This window comes from Lipotes vexillifer, unplaced genomic scaffold (genome assembly GCF_000442215.2).
Source record: "Lipotes vexillifer unplaced genomic scaffold, Lipotes_vexillifer_v1.1 scaffold1073, whole genome shotgun sequence".
Taxonomy (NCBI): Eukaryota; Metazoa; Chordata; class Mammalia; order Artiodactyla; family Lipotidae; genus Lipotes; species Lipotes vexillifer.
The window spans coordinates 1,119,333-1,137,059 of record NW_006791304.1 but is presented as its reverse complement, the minus strand read 5'-3'; the positions used below and the strand labels follow the sequence as shown (position 1 = coordinate 1,137,059).

General features: G+C 37.3%; 2 protein-coding genes across 3 annotated transcripts in view; both read left to right on the top strand.

The window, feature by feature from the left end:
- Positions 1-1,288, top strand: part of USP45 (ubiquitin specific peptidase 45) — a 60,126-nt gene extending 58,838 nt beyond the window's left edge. The window contains exons 16-17 of the mRNA XM_007464308.1: positions 201-354; positions 1,158-1,288. Of these exons, the coding sequence (XP_007464370.1) occupies positions 201-354; positions 1,158-1,288 (285 nt within the window). The remainder of the gene's footprint in view (positions 1-200; positions 355-1,157) is intronic.
- Positions 1,289-10,843: 9,555 nt separating this feature from the next.
- Positions 10,844-17,727, top strand: part of PNISR (PNN interacting serine and arginine rich protein) — a 24,751-nt gene continuing 17,867 nt past the window's right edge. Inside the window, exons 1-2 of one of the 2 annotated variants that reach the window (XM_007464306.1) lie at positions 10,844-10,959; positions 17,479-17,559. The gene's annotated coding sequence lies outside the window, so the exon portion shown is untranslated. The remainder of the gene's footprint in view (positions 10,960-17,478; positions 17,560-17,727) is intronic. The other variant, XM_007464307.1, reaches the window with a different exon arrangement.

Genomic DNA, 17,727 nt, shown 5'->3' with positions numbered 1-17,727 from the left:
TCCCTACAGCCCAGCCAACAGAGAATGTTGTCAAGCTTTTTCATTTTGCTGGTCTAATACAGGTGGGAACATATGCCAGTGTAGTTTTAATATGCATTGCTCTTATTTTAAGTAGGACTTGCATTTGGCTTAATTTTCCTTATAATAAGAGTTCACTAAATATTACTAATTAATTTGAGGCTTTTTTCTTTGTCTAAAAGAATGTAAATGTGGGAGATAAAGTTCTCTATGGTCTCTATGGCGTAGTGGAACATAGTGGCTCAATGAGAGGAGGCCACTACACCGCTTATGTGAAAGTGAGAACACCCTCCAGGAAATTACTGGAACATATCACTGGAAAGAAAAATGTACCTGGTATGCCATCCTAAGTTTATTTTATTCTTAAAAACAAATGAATTCATTCTTCCTTTTCTGGAAGAGGTAAGTTCTTTCATGGATACTTCAAGTGGATTCACTTTAAGTGAGGAAAACCTTTAAGAGTACCTAGATAATCTTAAATATCATAAAACTGTACCCTTCAGGTCACGTGAAGTGACACCCAGTTTTTCAAGGTGTTAAGTCATCGTGTATTGCAGTGGAATAGCATTTTTTGTGTGTGTGTGTGGTATGCAGGCCTCTCACTGTTGTGGCCTCTCCCATTGCGGAGCACAGGCTCCAGACGCGCAGGCTCAGTGGCCATGGCTCACGGGCCCAGCCACTCTGCGGCACGTGGGATCTTCCCGGACCGGGGCACGAACCCGTGTCCCCTGCATCGGCAGGCGGACTCTCAACCACTGTGCCACCAGGGAAGCCCTGGAATAGCATCTTATTTAACAATACCAATAGTTTTTAAAGACATACCGGGTCCTCAGACGAGAGTTGGAGTTGAAAATTTGCTTCAGCAAATTAACTGTGTATTTTCTTACTTCTCTTTTAGTGCAGATGCACTTTTCCTTGAATAAATAAATATTCATAAGACTATCTAATATTTCACTAGATATTTAAAGTAAATGATATTAATATTAACGCTTTGAAAGAGTTCATTTTGGAAGATGTTTAGCCCAAGAACAAACAGCCTTATGCAATAAAGTCTAGCATTAGAGTTTGTGATAAATGTGTCTTTAATGTAAAGTCAGAACATACTTACTGTAAAATTATATTTCTTTTTGTTTTGTTAGGTTTGGAAGAACCTGATAGTGAATCAGCAGGCCAGTGGGTCCATGTTAGTGACACTTACGTGCAGGTGGTTCCAGAATCAAGAGCACTTAGCGCACAAGCATACCTTCTTTTTTATGAAAGAATATTATAATTATTTGTTAATTGTTAATGGTAATGATTATTTAGATCACCTTTATTTAAATGTTGCAGCGATAACCATTATATGCAATGTGTCTTTGTAGTCTTTTCTGTAGGAATGGCACGTCCCTCAAATGCTCCTGGACATGTTTACCATTTTGGTGAATCCTTTTAAAGTAAATTAAATTTACTAAATGCTTTCAAAATTATATTCTTAAAATAAATGTAAACACATGTTTTTAAAAACATATTTGTCCTGGAAAAAAAAAAAACAGAATTTACAGTAGTAGAGGAAACTCCTTTATAATGTGGCTTATTACTACAAGCATTCAGAAATGATGCTGGCTAAGTCAAATCATTCCTTTAAAACAGTGTTTCCCAAATGTGAGTCAATACCACCTTTCTGTTTTCATATATATATATGTATATATATCTCCTATGCCATTGTTTACTTATTATTTTTAAGCTTATTTTTTAGGCTTTTTAAGCCATAGTCTTATTTTAAGCATATTCTACATTTTATGTGCTAGTTACATTTTTTTCTAATAAACATTAAAATAAATATATAACTAAAGAAAAATTGCTCATTCATGTAGCACTTCACTGAAAATCATCTCAGGGCTATCCAGTGGTATATTACACTGCTGTGTGGGACACATTGCTATAACATATACTTACACAATTGGCATACTGACCTTGTCATATTTTGTATGATTCAACCATATAAAAAGGTACCACTGTAGCTTCAGTAATATGGATTTACAAATAATATACTGGTTAGCTTATTGCTTTGAGGTTTTGAGAACTGGAAAAATACTGAAATATTTTATCAACATATTATTTGCAGCCTATTCATGATGGAGTTGAGAATAATTTGCAAGTGATTAGCCAAAGTCAGAATATATTTATAGATAATTGTTACATGCAGAATTGGTAAATAGAAGTTGTTAATCCATATGGGACCATAGGATACCTTTGAAATGTAAATTACCAAATCATATTTGTAAATGATAGAGAATTCTATTCTTATTATGCTTAATAGGAAAATGTAATACATTTTCTAGTTCTGTAGATCAGTAAATATTAATCATGGTTTTGGGGTTTTGCGATCACCTTTTGTCTTCAGCAAGCATCATCAGTAAGTTCAAATAGGTTTAGTTTTTATTTTAATGGAGCATAAAGTTGGCATTTTGTATTTTCTTTGAAAATAATTAATAGCAAACATATGGTAGTTTTTCCCCCCTAGAAAACAAATTATTAAGCTGTCAAAACTTGGCATGAAAATGTTACCATTACTTAGGCTTAAATTTTTAAAAAATGACTACTTTGGTGTTACATTATTAAATCAAAACACATAACTGCATGGTTCAAGCATCCTAATCATTAGGGCTAACGAATGATAGTACAGGCAGATGCTGGGTAAGTGCCTGGTCCTAGTTCATTCTCCTCTTGTTAAGGAAGGATAAGAATAGTGGCTGTAGTTAATGTGTGGAAATATTTAATGAAGACTCTCACCCTTCTTAATATTTAAGTATATGTAATATTATCAAGGTTACCAGTGCCGTCTTTTGATATATGGATGAATGGAATTGTGATTAGTGTTAAAGATGGTAATAATATACGAAATTCAGAGCTTAAAAATGTCATTGCATAAATTGTATTTTCAAGCTGTTGAAATTTCAATAATAGTGATTTTCTTGATTTTTAATAGTGAAATGATGGAGAAATGTATCTTTATAAGTTAACCTGTAAACTCAGGTTGTGTCCTGTAAAAGGTAAACAGTGTTTAAAGTGTTTTCTGTTTAATTGTAATGTGTTAACATTGAAGACTTCAGTACCAGAGCAGTGAAATTTTTTGAAAACTATTAGTTAATCCTCTTTATTCAAGTCAACCGTCTTGGTAATGACAATTACCACCCCCTCCCCCAAATGTAAATATTAAATTGTCTCATTTTTCTCCTAGAAAAGATACCATTAAGAGGCATGCAGTTTTCATTGGATGGTCACCTGCTTCTTATTTCATTGATAGATGGATAGATGAAAGAGAGAAAGAAAGAAAGAAAAAGAAAGAAAGAAAGAATGAGGGAAAGGAAGCAAGAAAGGAGGGAAAGAAACAAGACCATTCTTTTCTGTTGCCTCTTGGCTTATCCCTTACAGAGTTAAGTAGAGATGGTAAGTGATAAGTGAGGGCAAGAATCAAGGAAAGTACCTAGTTCCTCTTTTCATTGGATGCCAGGAAATGAACTAGTGCTAAATTTATCAAATTAGGAGATCTTTTAAGCTTTATTCTGAATACCAGTTAAGACTGATTTTTCATTAAGTGAGTGATACATTGTAGCTTCAGAACATTACCTCAGTACTCAAATACCACAGTAGTTTTTATGCTTAACTTCACATTTATTCATTAAGTATATATTTATTGAACATCTACTAAGGGTCCGGCCCTGGGCTGACACTGTTTTAACATGTTTTAAAATGAAGAGGCCTATGTAAGTTTTAGACATTATTCTAGAAGTAATAAGATACTTTTATTTTCATTTCCACAGTGTTAAATGAGTTAATTCTGAAATGTTTTTTTATGGCCTAAAGTTTATGAATGCTTTGTTTGTCCAGGTCTGCTGGTAATGGAATAAATTTGATTTTGAGATCTAAGAATTTCCTAAAGATAGCTTTTGTAATAGAGAAAGTATGTTAAGTTACATATGGATCTACATTTAAATTTTTGTTTTTATTTTGAATATTTCCAAAGCACATTTGCAGGGGTACTAAATTGTGAGCTACTTTAGTAACAGTGGCTTCCAGATGACCTCAGGAAACAGTACAAATCAGTGAGAATGTTTACAGATCCTCAAAACAACTACTATAGTGTTTGGCGAAATGAATTTAAGAAGTAAAACAGGAGTTTAACTAGCTTTATTTAGAAACTGGTTTATATCTAACCTCGGGTTCCCCTAGTTTTTCCATGTTTAAAATGATACATTTTTGACTATATGCCAATTATGTGAATATTTTTGACATAACCAAATTTATGTTTATATTTAAGATTTTTTCATTTAATGTTTTTAAAACTGATGTGAAGCCCACCTTTTTGAGTGGTCAGGGAGAGTGGTGTCAGTTCTAAGAGCAGTTGATACCTGTTTTCTTATTGTAAGTGTGCCAACAAAACTATTTTACTATGATATGTATTTAAGAGCTCTTAGTTTGCATGTTTGACTGTAGTCAATGATTTTATATGATATCTGAATAAAATTTCCTGAGGATTAAGCTGTGAAATATATCACCTTCATCTAATTTTTGAGGTATAAAATAGTACCTTGCCTACTTTTATTAAATTCATACTCATAATTTGTCTGCGTGCTACCTGAAAAAGTAAGCCTAAACCAGATATGTTATGTGCAATAAAAGTGATTCTTTATATATTATCTGCTGCATTAAGAAAGACTATTTTTAGATATTTAAAATGTTCTGGTTCATGTAGAAATCCATCAATTCAAATCTATTTAAAAGATAGATGACTATATTTTTTAATTTTGAGTAATAATTGATTATGTATCATTCCTACCATTTTATCTTTTTTTTTGTAGTGTTTTTGGAAAATAGCTATGTAACTTATGGAGCATTATTTTGATGTTACTGTATAAACATGCATAAAATATTAAATTCATATTTACTTTATGTTTCAAGATTGGTCCTGGAGTTTTTTTCAATGCACATTATTGACAGAATATTTTGTGTACAAACACTGTATTTGCTTACTTAGCTATATTCAAAATATCCTTCCTATTTCAGAAGTTTATCGTTTCCAAATAAAATATCTCATGGGCCTCTTTCATTCAGATTTCAGTGTCTGCCAAGGGTGAGTCTTCATCCTTTCAGATGTTTCTTTGAGTTTTTTAGGCAGGATAATTCATTAGGAAACATTTTGTCTACCTTTTTGTATTTAACCTTTTTTAGGTCATGAAGCTCTTTGAGATTATAATGAATGTTATAGACCATCTTTCATATTTATTGAATATCTGCTGTGTGGTAGGCATTGGGGATACAGCATTGACCACGGGAGATAGAAATCTCTCTAAGAAGTGAGGAAACAGACATTCTAAGAAGTGAAGATTAAAGAAAAGGTATTTCAAATGGTAAATGATACGGAGAAAAATCAAGCAACATTACCCACAGAGCCATATGGGAATTAAGGTCCATGGGATGAAGGATGTTCTAGGGATAAAAGGTGTATGATATTAGTCCTGATAGTCCCAAAGAGAAGCTATGAGTGTTGGAGGAAGTGGAGGGTTTTAATTCTGGGGCCCTCTCCTCACTCCTGCTAATGGCAATAGAGAGGCTGGGAAGGGAAATCTTGGCACGTACATCTTCTTAGAAAAATATATGCCCCAGATTTTTGTATGTAATTTCAGAGGCTCACAGACCCCCTGAAGCCATTTTCATACATTTTTTAAAAATTGCATTCAGGCAGAAATATCTAAAATATTTGCATTCCCATATGTATTAGAATAGGCTGGGTTATGCTGCAGTAACAAATAACTTCACATCCCAAGGGCTTAGCACAACAAAAGTTTATTTCTTCCTCACCCAAAATCACTGTGAGTCTGGTCAATCTGCAAAGGCAACTGTTTTCCGACTGGTGACTGTAAGCCTCTGGCTGCGTGTCTTCTGACTCTATCATTTTAATGCCAGGCCTCTTCACTGGCAGGAGAGGAGAACACCAAAGGTCTTGCTTCAGCAATTAAATTCTTCATCTTGGATGCGTTGCGCACAGCCCAGTGGCCAGAAGTAGTCACATTGGCCCTGCCTAATTGCAAGGAAGGATGGGTAGGAAAGAGTAAGTCTCCCAGGGCTCAGAAGAAAAGGAGAATGGACTAGAAGTCTCTCAGAGTCTACCCTCTGGTCAGCAAATGCTCAGCTCTTCTTTCTACACGTGGAACACAGTGACTCCCTTTTCAAGAGAAACAGCCCCCAAAGGACCATCCACCATTCCAGAACCAGGCTGTCTGGAAGTGCTATGTCAGGTCTGAGTGTTGCTCCCACTGGTCTGGAGACCCAGGAGCCAAAAGAATATGTTCTGTTTTCCACAAACTTACTGTGCAGTGGTGAAACCAGTGGAACTATAACCACAATAAACATTCTAATTCAGAAAGGGGAAGAATGGAGATATTGTCAATCTCTTACCCTGGGCATGGGGAATGTTCATTGTTAGACCTTTCCTCTATTCCCTAAGAATTCCCTTCTCCACTGTTCTCTGTGACTCCAGACTTCACCCCTTGGAAGCATCTTTTTTTTTATTATCCTCCTTGGCTACATCTGAATGGCTGTTGAAGAATATGCCATCCTTGGAAGTTGCACAGCTTTGTTTCAATCTGTTTCCTAGATAATTGGGGGCTGAAGTTGTTTGTTTAAAGTTTGGAATAGTCACAATTTCTGTTAGCCAAGGCTTATGGTTTCTTTTCCAGTACAACTCTTTTTTTTGTTTTTTTTTTGCGGTACGCGGGCCTCTCACTGTTGTGGCCTCTCCCGTTGCGGAGCACAGGCTCTGGACGCGCAGGCTCAGCGGCCATGGCTCACGGGCCCAGCCGCTCCGCGGCATGTGGGATCTTCCTGGACCGGGGCACGAACCCGTGTCCCCTGCATCGGCAGGCGGACTCTCAACCACTGCGCCACCAGGGAAGCCCCATATTAAAGTTTTTACCATTGCATAATGTGACGTCCCTGTTTCTAGCCTCCAATATTAGTTTTCTATGTATACCAATCAACCTCTAAGCTAATGCCACATATTTTCAGTTCTCTGAGCAGCACCCAACTCCTGTTACCAATATCTATATGTGTCCGGCTAAATTAGGCTTGTGCTTTATTAACAAATGTCTCCAGAATCTCAGCAACTTATTTTGTGGTCATTGCAAAGTCTTTCGCTGATTTGGGGCTCTTTCTGGCCACTGTTTCCCATAAGGCAACTCAGTGATCATGGCTGACAGAGAATATACCAACCTGTAGCTGCCCCTTTATCTGCCTGTAGACTTCTTGGTTGATGTGACAATGCTTACAGTTCTTGTAAGCTTAGGTCCAGAAATAACTGTCATCACTTAACCCACAGCCCATTGGCCAGAACTAATTCACTGAGTACTACTTAAACTTTATGGAGGCTTAAACCTTCTGTGCGCTGTAAGTCAGTGGAGAATCAGATATTGGTGAATACTAATAATGTCTACTACATCATACAAGTGACTTAAGTACAGAAACAGTAGTTTGAATCACAAAAGATTTTTAAGTAAGAATATGCCAGTCGGTGAACATAGGTGTACCTTACTTTCTCCAATCTGGTCTAAATGGTCATTACATGCATAAAGCCCAGTTTGGTCCATTTTTTGGGGGGGTTTTTTCTTAATTTATTTTATTGAAGTATAGTTGATTTACAGTGTTGTCTTATTTTCTGCTGTACAGCAAAGTGATTCAGTTATATACTTGTGTAAATTCTTTTTCATTATGGTTTATTACAGGATATTGAATATAGGTTCCCTGTGTTATACAGTAGGATCTTGTTTATCCATTCTATATATAATAGTTTACATGGTCCATTGTTAAATAACTGAATTATTATTGTATGTTCTCATATTTCATTATGACACATATTCTCACTACTTTCTAGGAGATGCTTAAGTAAGATTAAAATAGTTGTAATTTATTAAGAATTTAAACAGTTGTTTTAAGAATTATTATTTAAGAATTAAAAGAGTTGTAATTTTTAATAATTTGCTTGTAGCGTATTAGCTTTATATACTTTTTAATCCTCCATTGTAGTTCTACTGTGGTAAAGTAGATGTAACATAAAATTTACCATTTTAACCACTTTTAGGTGTACAATTCAGTGGCACTAAGTACATTCACAATGTTGTACAAATATCACCATTTCTAGAACCCTGTCCTCATCCGCAACAGAAATTCTGTGCCCATTAAATAATAACTCCCTATTCCTCTCTTCCTCCAACCCCCAGCAACTGCTATCTGTCTCTATGAATTTGCCTATTCTAGGGACCTCATATAAGTGAAATTATACATTTGTCCTTTTGTGTCTGTCTTGTTTCACTTAGCGTAATCTTTTCAAGGCTCATCCATGTTGTGGCATGTATCAGAATTTCATTCCTTTTTAAGGCTGAATAATATTTGATTGTATGTATATACCACAGCTTTAAATAATTTTTTATTATATAAGTTTCATATATACAGCATTATAATTCAACATCTGTATACACTACAAAGTGATCACTACCACAAGTCTAGTTACCATTAAATAATTTTTATTCTTAAATTTTAAGATGGGTGTGATATGGAACATAACACCTTAAAGGTTCAGATCTCAAGAAGTAGGAATATTTAATTCTGTTTCTTTTCCACCAAGGTGCAGAATGACTGGACTGCAGCAGCTCGTGTACACAATAGCTGCTCAAATAGACACTTTAATACAAAAATACATTGTGAGAAAGTCTGGTGTTGAAATACATGCAAGTGCCTGATGTCTCCTTCGAATCCTAAAGTTACAGGGAAATCCGAGGTGAAAGTAATGAGGGAAAGGGAAATATGGGACTGTAAAACTCATTTCCTGGTCTGGCAAACAGTGATTGCTGAGAGTGCCTCATTAAACTGGCAGAAGGAACAAACGTGAGTTATTTAATAATTCTCTCATTCGACAAATGGAGAACTTTCTGTATGCTAAGCAGTACGCTGGCCAGCTGGAGAACAGAGATGGGAAAAACAAAAAGCAAAGAACTACCAGAAAACTGCTTCAACTTTACTAGGGAAACAAGCAAACAAATACAAGATGGTTATAGAAAGTAGGAACATATGAAAGTTTCTCTAGGGCAATCAGGTTTCACAAGGAAGATAGAGTGTTTCTCTGATTAGAATGTTTCTCAGAGAAACTTGAAAATCAGGCCCTGGGCAAAAACTTGGAAAGTGATCACAGAGCAAAATCAGAGACGACCACTGATAATACGTGGTAAATGTCCTAGTTTTTGTTCCATAAAGTGATTTAAAAAAACATACTGGGGAATTTCCTGGCGGTCCAGTGGTTAGGACTCCATCCTTTCACTGCCCTGGGTCCAGGTTCAATGTCTGTTGGGGGAACTAAGATCCCACAAACCGCAGGGCTGGCCAAAAAACCCCCAAAATAAATAAAAATCGCACTAGACTGTTGTGTCATCCTTTTTTTTGTGTGTGTGCTTTTTTTGTGAAATTATGGAAAGGGTCAAAGGAACCAAATTTTCTTTTTGCCTCCAGTAATACTATGCACTCACATTATTGTGTTGGTAGAGGTGTAATTAGTTATCACTTCTCCCAAGATGAAGTTGTATTTTGTGGGCCACTTGGATTTGAGGACCAGCGAATCTTTAGCTATTGAGGACTTTGTTCTAACGCTGATGCAGGAGAATCTGGGTTTCAAGTGTTTCTTCAAGAAGACTGGATTTCATGCAAACAGGATCTGTTCTCACGTCTATCTTTATCTTCTTTATCCATCTAGATGTATTCGTAATATTTTATTTCTACTGTTATTTGCTTTCTTTTGCACAATTCCCAATGAAACAATTTAGATACTTGGTGCGCAAAAGTTTCATGTTACTCTCTAGAAAAGCACTTTCCACTATTTATTTCCAATATTTATTTTCCAATGTATCTTCGGAACATTTTTGTTTTCTTTGTAGCTTCTAGCCTGGAAATCGATACTTTTGATACCTGAACGTCGTTCATATTAAAACACCATGGAATCAACGTATTCCATTCGAAGAACTTAATTGCGTAAGTCCTGTCGGGAGGCCATCTTGTGGTTGAGAGAAAGGGGCAGCAGGATGGAAACGGGACGTCTCCGCCACTTTACCCTAAACGTCCCGGGGAAGGAACGAAACAACAGGACTAGCAGGGTGAGGCGGAGCTGAGCAAGTGTCCCCGGAAGGGGGCGCTATGTTTTCGAGGTTAACAAAGAGTGACAGCTGCGGGGGTCAGCTAAGGTCTCCGCTATAGCTACCATCTACACCGGTCACTTCACCAACGTCCGGTCTCCCTGGAGGCGGAGCCCTCGGAGGCGCTCCGTGAGACCCAAGTCGGGAGTGTTCCGGAATTTCGGGCCAGACTCTGGTCGGTGTGAAATACGGCTAAGGGCCCACCGAGCAACCCGCCGGAGTTGGTTCATTTGACCCTGGGGCCCCTCCGTAGTCTGAAAGGAGTGCCGCGAACTCAACCCACCTTTTCGGAAGGGAACATACCTCCCCTTGAAGGAGGATCACGTTGCTAAAGTAAAAATTTTGAGCGCGCTTTGTACAGAACACTCAAACTCTTGCCTTTCTGCCCACTGTAAAGATAAAAGTGGGTCGGGCATGGCGCTGGCTACGTTAAAAGGTAACGTACAGGAATGTCCAGAAATTTGCATGGTGTTGACTACATAGTCGAGGTGGTTTTGCCCATAACAAAAATGGCGTTGAAACATGTTAACCGGGTACAGTCACGTGGTCAAAGACCTGGCTGGGGGACAGTATGGCTTCAGATGACAAACGGATGTTATTATTATTCACTTCCGGGTAAGACTAATCGGGCGCCATCTTGTCTTGTTCGCGAAGAAGTAGAAGCATCGAAAGGGTTGGAGAGGTATTATAGGAACGGTGGCGACACAGTGTTCCGGAATCAGAGTGGGTAAGTGGTGGAGAACGATTAGGCGTGGGGACTTTCCGGGTCATTAGAATCTTCTTGGTTTCTGTGGCGAAGGTAGCATAACTTAAACACGTAGGCTGCGTACGCTGCTTGGCGCGACCGCTGGAACCTCATCTCCCTTAAAGCGGTGGCGTCCGCCTGACTTGGTGAATCACGGCGCTGCTCCCGGTTTAAAGGAAATGTTCGTATTAAGGAGAGTGCTCGCGACCTCTCCCTCTAACTGTGAGAGTTTCCTCTAGGAAGAGAAGGGAGTGATTGTTGGGCTCGCGACCGGCCGTTAAGCACTGCGCGTGCGCAGTGGGAACCCCCCTGGGCGGGGGGCCCCCCCCCCCCCCCCGCTTATGGGGAGGGGGTGCAGGGGAGCAGAGGAGGCTGGGGCCCGGACCTGGACCTTCTCTGCTGTGCACCTCCGATTCCGCAGGCGCAGCGAAGGGCAACTGTGTCCTTTTAACTAACTACGGTTAGGTTCCTTAGTTTGTATTAACCTTGTGTTTAAGTCATAGACACTATGTGTTAAGTAAGCTTCGGGAAAGAAGGAGGTAGCTTCCAACGTTTCAGTTTTATTGTCCTGTGATGGATATTATTGTCATCTGAACATCATGGGTGCTCGACACATTTTGGTTGTTGGTGGTTAATTCATAGAACAACAAAATAAACTTGGAATTTCCGGTTTGAGTGCAGCAAGGGAAATGCAACAAAAACCAGAATCTTGAAGGTGTTTTGTAAGGTGTTACGTGGCTGTAGGTAAGGTAACAGTAAATCAGTTCTTTTAAGATGGTGTTGATTGAGACCGTGTGTTAAAATTTTGTTGTTGTTGTTGTTAATAGACTTTGCTTTTTTAGGACAGTTTTGATTTACAGAAAAATTGAGCAGATAGTACAGAGTTACCATATAAACTACCCCCCAACCCCCCACAGAGAGTTTTTCCTACTGTTAACATATATTAGTATGGTACATGTACATTTGTCACATTGAATGGACCAATATTGACACATTGTTATTTAAAGTCCATAGTTGATTCACATTTCCTAAGTTTAAACCTAATGTCCTTTTTCTAGCCCAAGATGCTATTTAGAACACAAGATCCTATAACATTTAATTGTCATGTGTCCTTAGTCTTCTTTGGTTGTGACAGTTTTTCAGGCTTGTTTTCTATGACTGTTACAGGCTGAAAATTCCTACAGTGAAGACCTAACTTCAGTGCCTCAGAATATGACTGTATTTGGAGATAGGGTCTTTAAAGAAGTAAAATGGGGTCATTAGGGTAGGCCCTGTGTGCTATAATGGTGTCCTTATAAACAGAGCAGTACACTGAGGGAAGACCACATAAAGACAAAGGTAGGAGACAGCCATCTACAAGCCAAGAAGAGAGGCCCCAGAATGAAACCCACCCTGATGACAGTTTGATCTTGGACTTCTAGCCTCCAGAACTATAAGGAAATAAATTTCTGTCGTTTGAGCTACCCAGTCTGTGGTACTTTGTTCTGGCAGCCCTAGCAAAGTAATACAGTGACCTTGACAGTTTTGAGGGGTACTGGCTAGGGATATTGTAGGGTGACCTGCTATTGGTATTTGTCTGATGTTTTTCTCATGATAAGACTGGTATTAGGGGTTTTGAGGAAGAAGATCACAGAGGTAAAATGCCTTTTTCATCACATTCTCTCAAGGCTACATACTATGAACATGACTTATCATGTTGATATTGACCTTGATCACCTGCTTGAGGTAGTGTTTGTCTAATTTCTCCACCATAAAGTTACTCTCCTCTGTCCACTCCCTCCTTTCCATATTGTACTCTTTGGGAAGGAAGTCCCTTTGCACAAAGCACACTTAAGGACTGGAGAGTTAAGCTCTCCCTCCTTTAGGGTGGAGTATCTACATAATTTATTTGGAATCCCTCCGCATGGAAGATTTGTCTCTTCCCTCCAATTTATTTATGTCAGTAGGATTCAATAGATATTTATGTCATAATTTGTGTTATAATCCAGTACTACTTTATTTTGTTGCCCAGATTGTTCCAGTTTTGGACATTCGTAGCTCCTTCAGTTGTCTACTGTGCACCTTTGACATGCCCCCATCTTCCCACTCCCCCCTTTTTTCCCCTCCCCCTTTTTCTGAGCATCTTCTTACTTCCTGGCACTACAAGATGCTCCAGGCTCATTTTGTATATTTCTTGCCTCAGTTCTAAGAATCAGCTATTTCTCTAATGATCCTTTGTTAGAGAATGGTATTAGAACAAGATAAGTGTTCTTGTTGCCACTGAGGGGTTGTTTCCTTTAGGCTTTTTACATTTCTTTTTTTTTTCTTCCAAATTTATTTTTCAATTATCACTTTTTTTGTGGTATCTATAACCAAAGTATTCAATTCTCCAATATTTTTTGACTACCTTTCTTGAGCTGCAGACTACAAAGTATTTCAATATATACTAAAATGCATGTCACATCAAGTATCAAAAAAGGTTACTACATTTCAAATAATCACAAGATTAACTTTGTTAGTGCCATTTCCACCTAATCTGAATTGATCCAAATGATTTCTTTTTGACTTTGAGATCCATTACCTGGGGTGTAAGACTGAAGTGGCAGGGGAGAAGAGGATTGTTGCGTTTTGTGGTTTCTAAACTTTGTGTTTGATCTGAGAAACATTTCATTATATGCACCAAAGGATGGGTGTGTTACTGTATTTCTTTGATTTTACAATTGATGCTTAAGGGCTTTAAAACAAGCACTACAGTTTCATTCTCATTTATCTGTCACACAGTCTAAGGGATGACTTTTGCAAATATTAATGTTTGTGATTTAAGCAAGTAATTTTAAGAACCTCAAAGCAATGAATGTTCTAATATAGAGTCGTGTAAGAAATAAGATAAATGACAGTGATTTCTGATTGTGTTAGTTTCTTAGGGATGCTGTACCAAATTACCACAAACTGGCCTTAAAACAACAGAAATTTGTTCTTTCACAGTTCTCCAGGCTACAGATATGACTGAAATAAAGGTTTTGGTATGCTCATGCATGTGTGCTCGACAGTCCTCCCTCCCTCCCCGCCCCCCCCCTTCTTTTCTTTTCTTTCTTCTCTCTTCTGTCTCTGCTCTAGGGGAGGATCCTTCCTTGCCTCTTTCTAGTTTCTGTTGGTTCCCAGCAATCTTTGGCTTTCCTTGGCTGTAGACACTTTATTCCAGTCTCTGCTTCTGTAGTCATGTGGTATTCTCCCTGTCTTGTGTCTTCTTCTAAAAGCACTAATCATTACTGGATTAGGACCTGCTTTAATCCAGTATGACCTCAACTTAACTGGACTATGTTTGCCAAGACCCTATTTCCAAATAAGGTCATGTTCACAGTTAATGGGAGTGGAGGTAGGACTTCAGCATATCTTCTAGGGGGACACAAGGCAATCCATAGCACTGGTCAAATTCATAAACTAGATTTTTATAGCTCTGTGCGATAATGTGCATAATCTGCAGCAAATCCTGGCTGTTGATCTTTATGTTCTTCCCAAATCCCAGTTGTTTCCAAGGAAATAGCAATTAATTTAACCCTGTAAAGGGAAAGTCTTGTAGCCTGGCTCATCAATAATCACATTTCTCTAAACTTGAGAAATGGAGCTTAAGAATCTTTAAAATTAAAGCTAAAGGAAGAATGAATAAATTGGAATTGAGTTTTGATGTTATAAAGTCAGAGTAGCAGTACTAGAGTGTCATCTTCATTGTTGAATATTAATATATTTACTTGATAATAAATTTCAGTTAATGAGTAAAATATTTTGCCACTTAATATGGGCAAAGCACTTTGGAGAATTCAAATAACTATTAAGACATTTCCACTGCCCTCAAGAAGATTCTCCTTTGAGCCAAGACAAAACACGTGAAGATTTTCATGACCAGCTTCCTGATTCTTCGTATCTTTAAAAATCTGTAGTAGATTTATTTTAAAAAATGCACACTCATGGTTAAATAATTCAAAGAATATAGAAAGATAGTGAATAAAAAATTAAAATTAACTCATCTCTGTTTTCCCTCTCCAGAGCTTACCAATTTTAAGAGGTTTTTGGTAATTTAGGAATTTTCTATACTAAATTGTGTTTTTCTTTAAAAAAAAGGAACTTCAAGTGGCATCATTATTCATCCTGTATCACATGATTTTTTTCACTATACAATTCATAATACAGTTCGTACATCAGTGTATGTCAGCATATAAAAGTCTATTCATTTTAATGGCTGAATAGGAGTCCACTGTATGGTTCACTCTTGTCTCACCTACTGCCCTTTGAGTGTCACTGAAAGCAGATGTTCACTGTTACAGACATGCTGCAGGGTTTTGAGTTACATGGTGTGTATGCTCATCCATGGTTTTAAGTCCTTGAAGTGGAGTTGCTGGGTCAGAGGGATGATTATTTACAATTTTGATAAAATACTTAGTGCTAACTTGTCTTCCAAAAAGACTGAACATTTGGTGTTTTACCTACACCCTTGTTCAACACACCCTCTGTAGCCAAATAGTTTCTCAATTGCAGATTTAATTGAAGCATTTTATTAAATAGCTTCTAACTTCTTACTTCCTTGACTTTTACTGTTACCTTCTTTGCTGCGTTTTAGTCTGCTCTGTTTCTCACAATTTCACATCCTTTCCATATTTTTCTCAGCCTAAGTGTATCAATCATTGTATTTGGATAATAGCTTCTATAAAAACTTTAGGGGGAAAAGAGCTTTGGAAAGCCTAGTAAAACTGGAAGCAGTTGGTTTTAACAAACAGAAAAATGGCTACAAATAATACAGATCACTCTTGAAAATTTGCAAGTAAAAGCTCTTTGTGCGTAGGAAAACATGGAAGTTTTTGTTTTGTTTTAATAAAAGCTGCAACCTATGATGTTGTGAGAAGTAGGGACATTCCAAAGATAAAATGAAATCTGGATAAGTCTTAGATTGCTTTAAGAGAAGAAAATGGAATTGAGTAGAAGTGGATTGGCTTGATCACCCGTCCCCACCCCCAGTTGTAAACTTGAGTGCTATCAAAAACAATACTGAGAAAGTCTTAGTGGTGATATTGACCACTACTTATTGAAGCTTTCTGTGCCAAGTATTTATGTTTCCCATTTAATCCTCACAATAACCCTATGAGGTAGACATTTATTACATTCACCACTTCACAGATGAGAAAACCAAGGATTAGAGAGTAGTTAATTTGCGCATATTCACACAGCTAGTGAGTGGTATGGGCAGGCATCATGAACCAGGGCTGTGTTCTTAAGTCTAAGTGACAAGTGGTAATCAGAAAACTTAAAAGGGGAATTGAAAACGTTGGCCGTGATAACCATTAAACAGGAGTAAGTAAAAGAAACTTAGTTTAGAGTGATTTCTAGAAAAGTCTGTGTATTGGAAATGATGATAGGGAGTCAATATACATCATTTTCATCATTAAAGTGGTTTTATTGTGTGCACATCTATTTGCAACTCCAGTACGCACTGTGTAGCGCTAGTTATAATGCCTACATTGTATGAGTTTACAACCTACGACAGAAAAATCTATGCACTGAACTCTGATGTGCCATTAGAGCTTTGGAAAACATAGCAAGCTCTGCTTACACCGGCTTTTTTGGTTCTCCTGTATATAGGTCAACAGCTTTCTTATCATTAACCTTTAAAAGTAAACAGAGGGAAAGAAGAACCTATAGACCATTCGTTTATTCATTTGTTGCTTAGTGACTGTTGGTCACTTGCTTTAGGACAGCAAGAAGCTGTCTGGTACCTTTGGAAGGTAAAAAGATGAATACATTTGTCTTTCTATCAGCTTTAAAAAGGTATTAATCTGGGTATTAATCTGGGGACTTCCCTGGTGGTCCAGTGGTTAAGACTTTGCCTTCCAGTGCAGGGGGCTGCAGGTTTGATCCCTGTTCGGGAGCTAAGATCCCACATGCCTCATGGCCAAAAAACCAAAACATAAAAACAACAGAAGCAATAATGTAACAAATTCAATAAAGACTTTAAAAATGGTCCACATCAAAAAAAAATCTAAAAAAAAAAAATTAATCTAATGGGAAGAAGATGAAACCGTTTGAGGGACAAGTTGTTCTCACCTTGCTGATGTAATTTTTAAACTTAGAATTCCATAGAAAAATCTGAATTTATTACCTTATTTGTACCATTTAAGTTCGTATCAGATGGATGAAATCTTTTAAAATGTTTGTTGTTCCTTTTTTTCTCAGCATATATGACAATTCCTAAATTGCTTGACATTATTTTATATTGTTAATGAATTGTTCAAGTAAATAAAAAAGATATTTTTGAAAGAAAAATGTTTTTAAAGCTTTGCCTTCTCATTTCTGATGTACCTGTTTCCCTTAACTTTATAATGGTAAATCTTTTCTCATAAAATTAATGGAAGAGAAAGTTCAAATTAATTTGGAGATGATCACACTTCTGTGTTGCATCTCTAGAATTTATTTTTATTAGTTCAAATAGCTTTTCATAATTTAAGTGCAAACATACACTTTTTTTTTTTTCAGGGCATAAGTAATCTTGCTGCTATGCTTCCAAGCTGTAGTTCTGAATCAACCTAAATTTTAAACAGAAGGTGAACCTCTGAGGTCAGTCAAAATAGCAGTTGGTATTTCTTCTGGGTGTTCCTCTTTATTTATTTAGTTACCTTTTAATTAAAGTTTTCAAGAGTGCTAATGAGTTATTGGTCTTTAAAGGGCTTTAAAGGTATAGTTGGAAAAGAGGAGAGGGAAAAAAGAAGAGAGAAAATCGGAAGA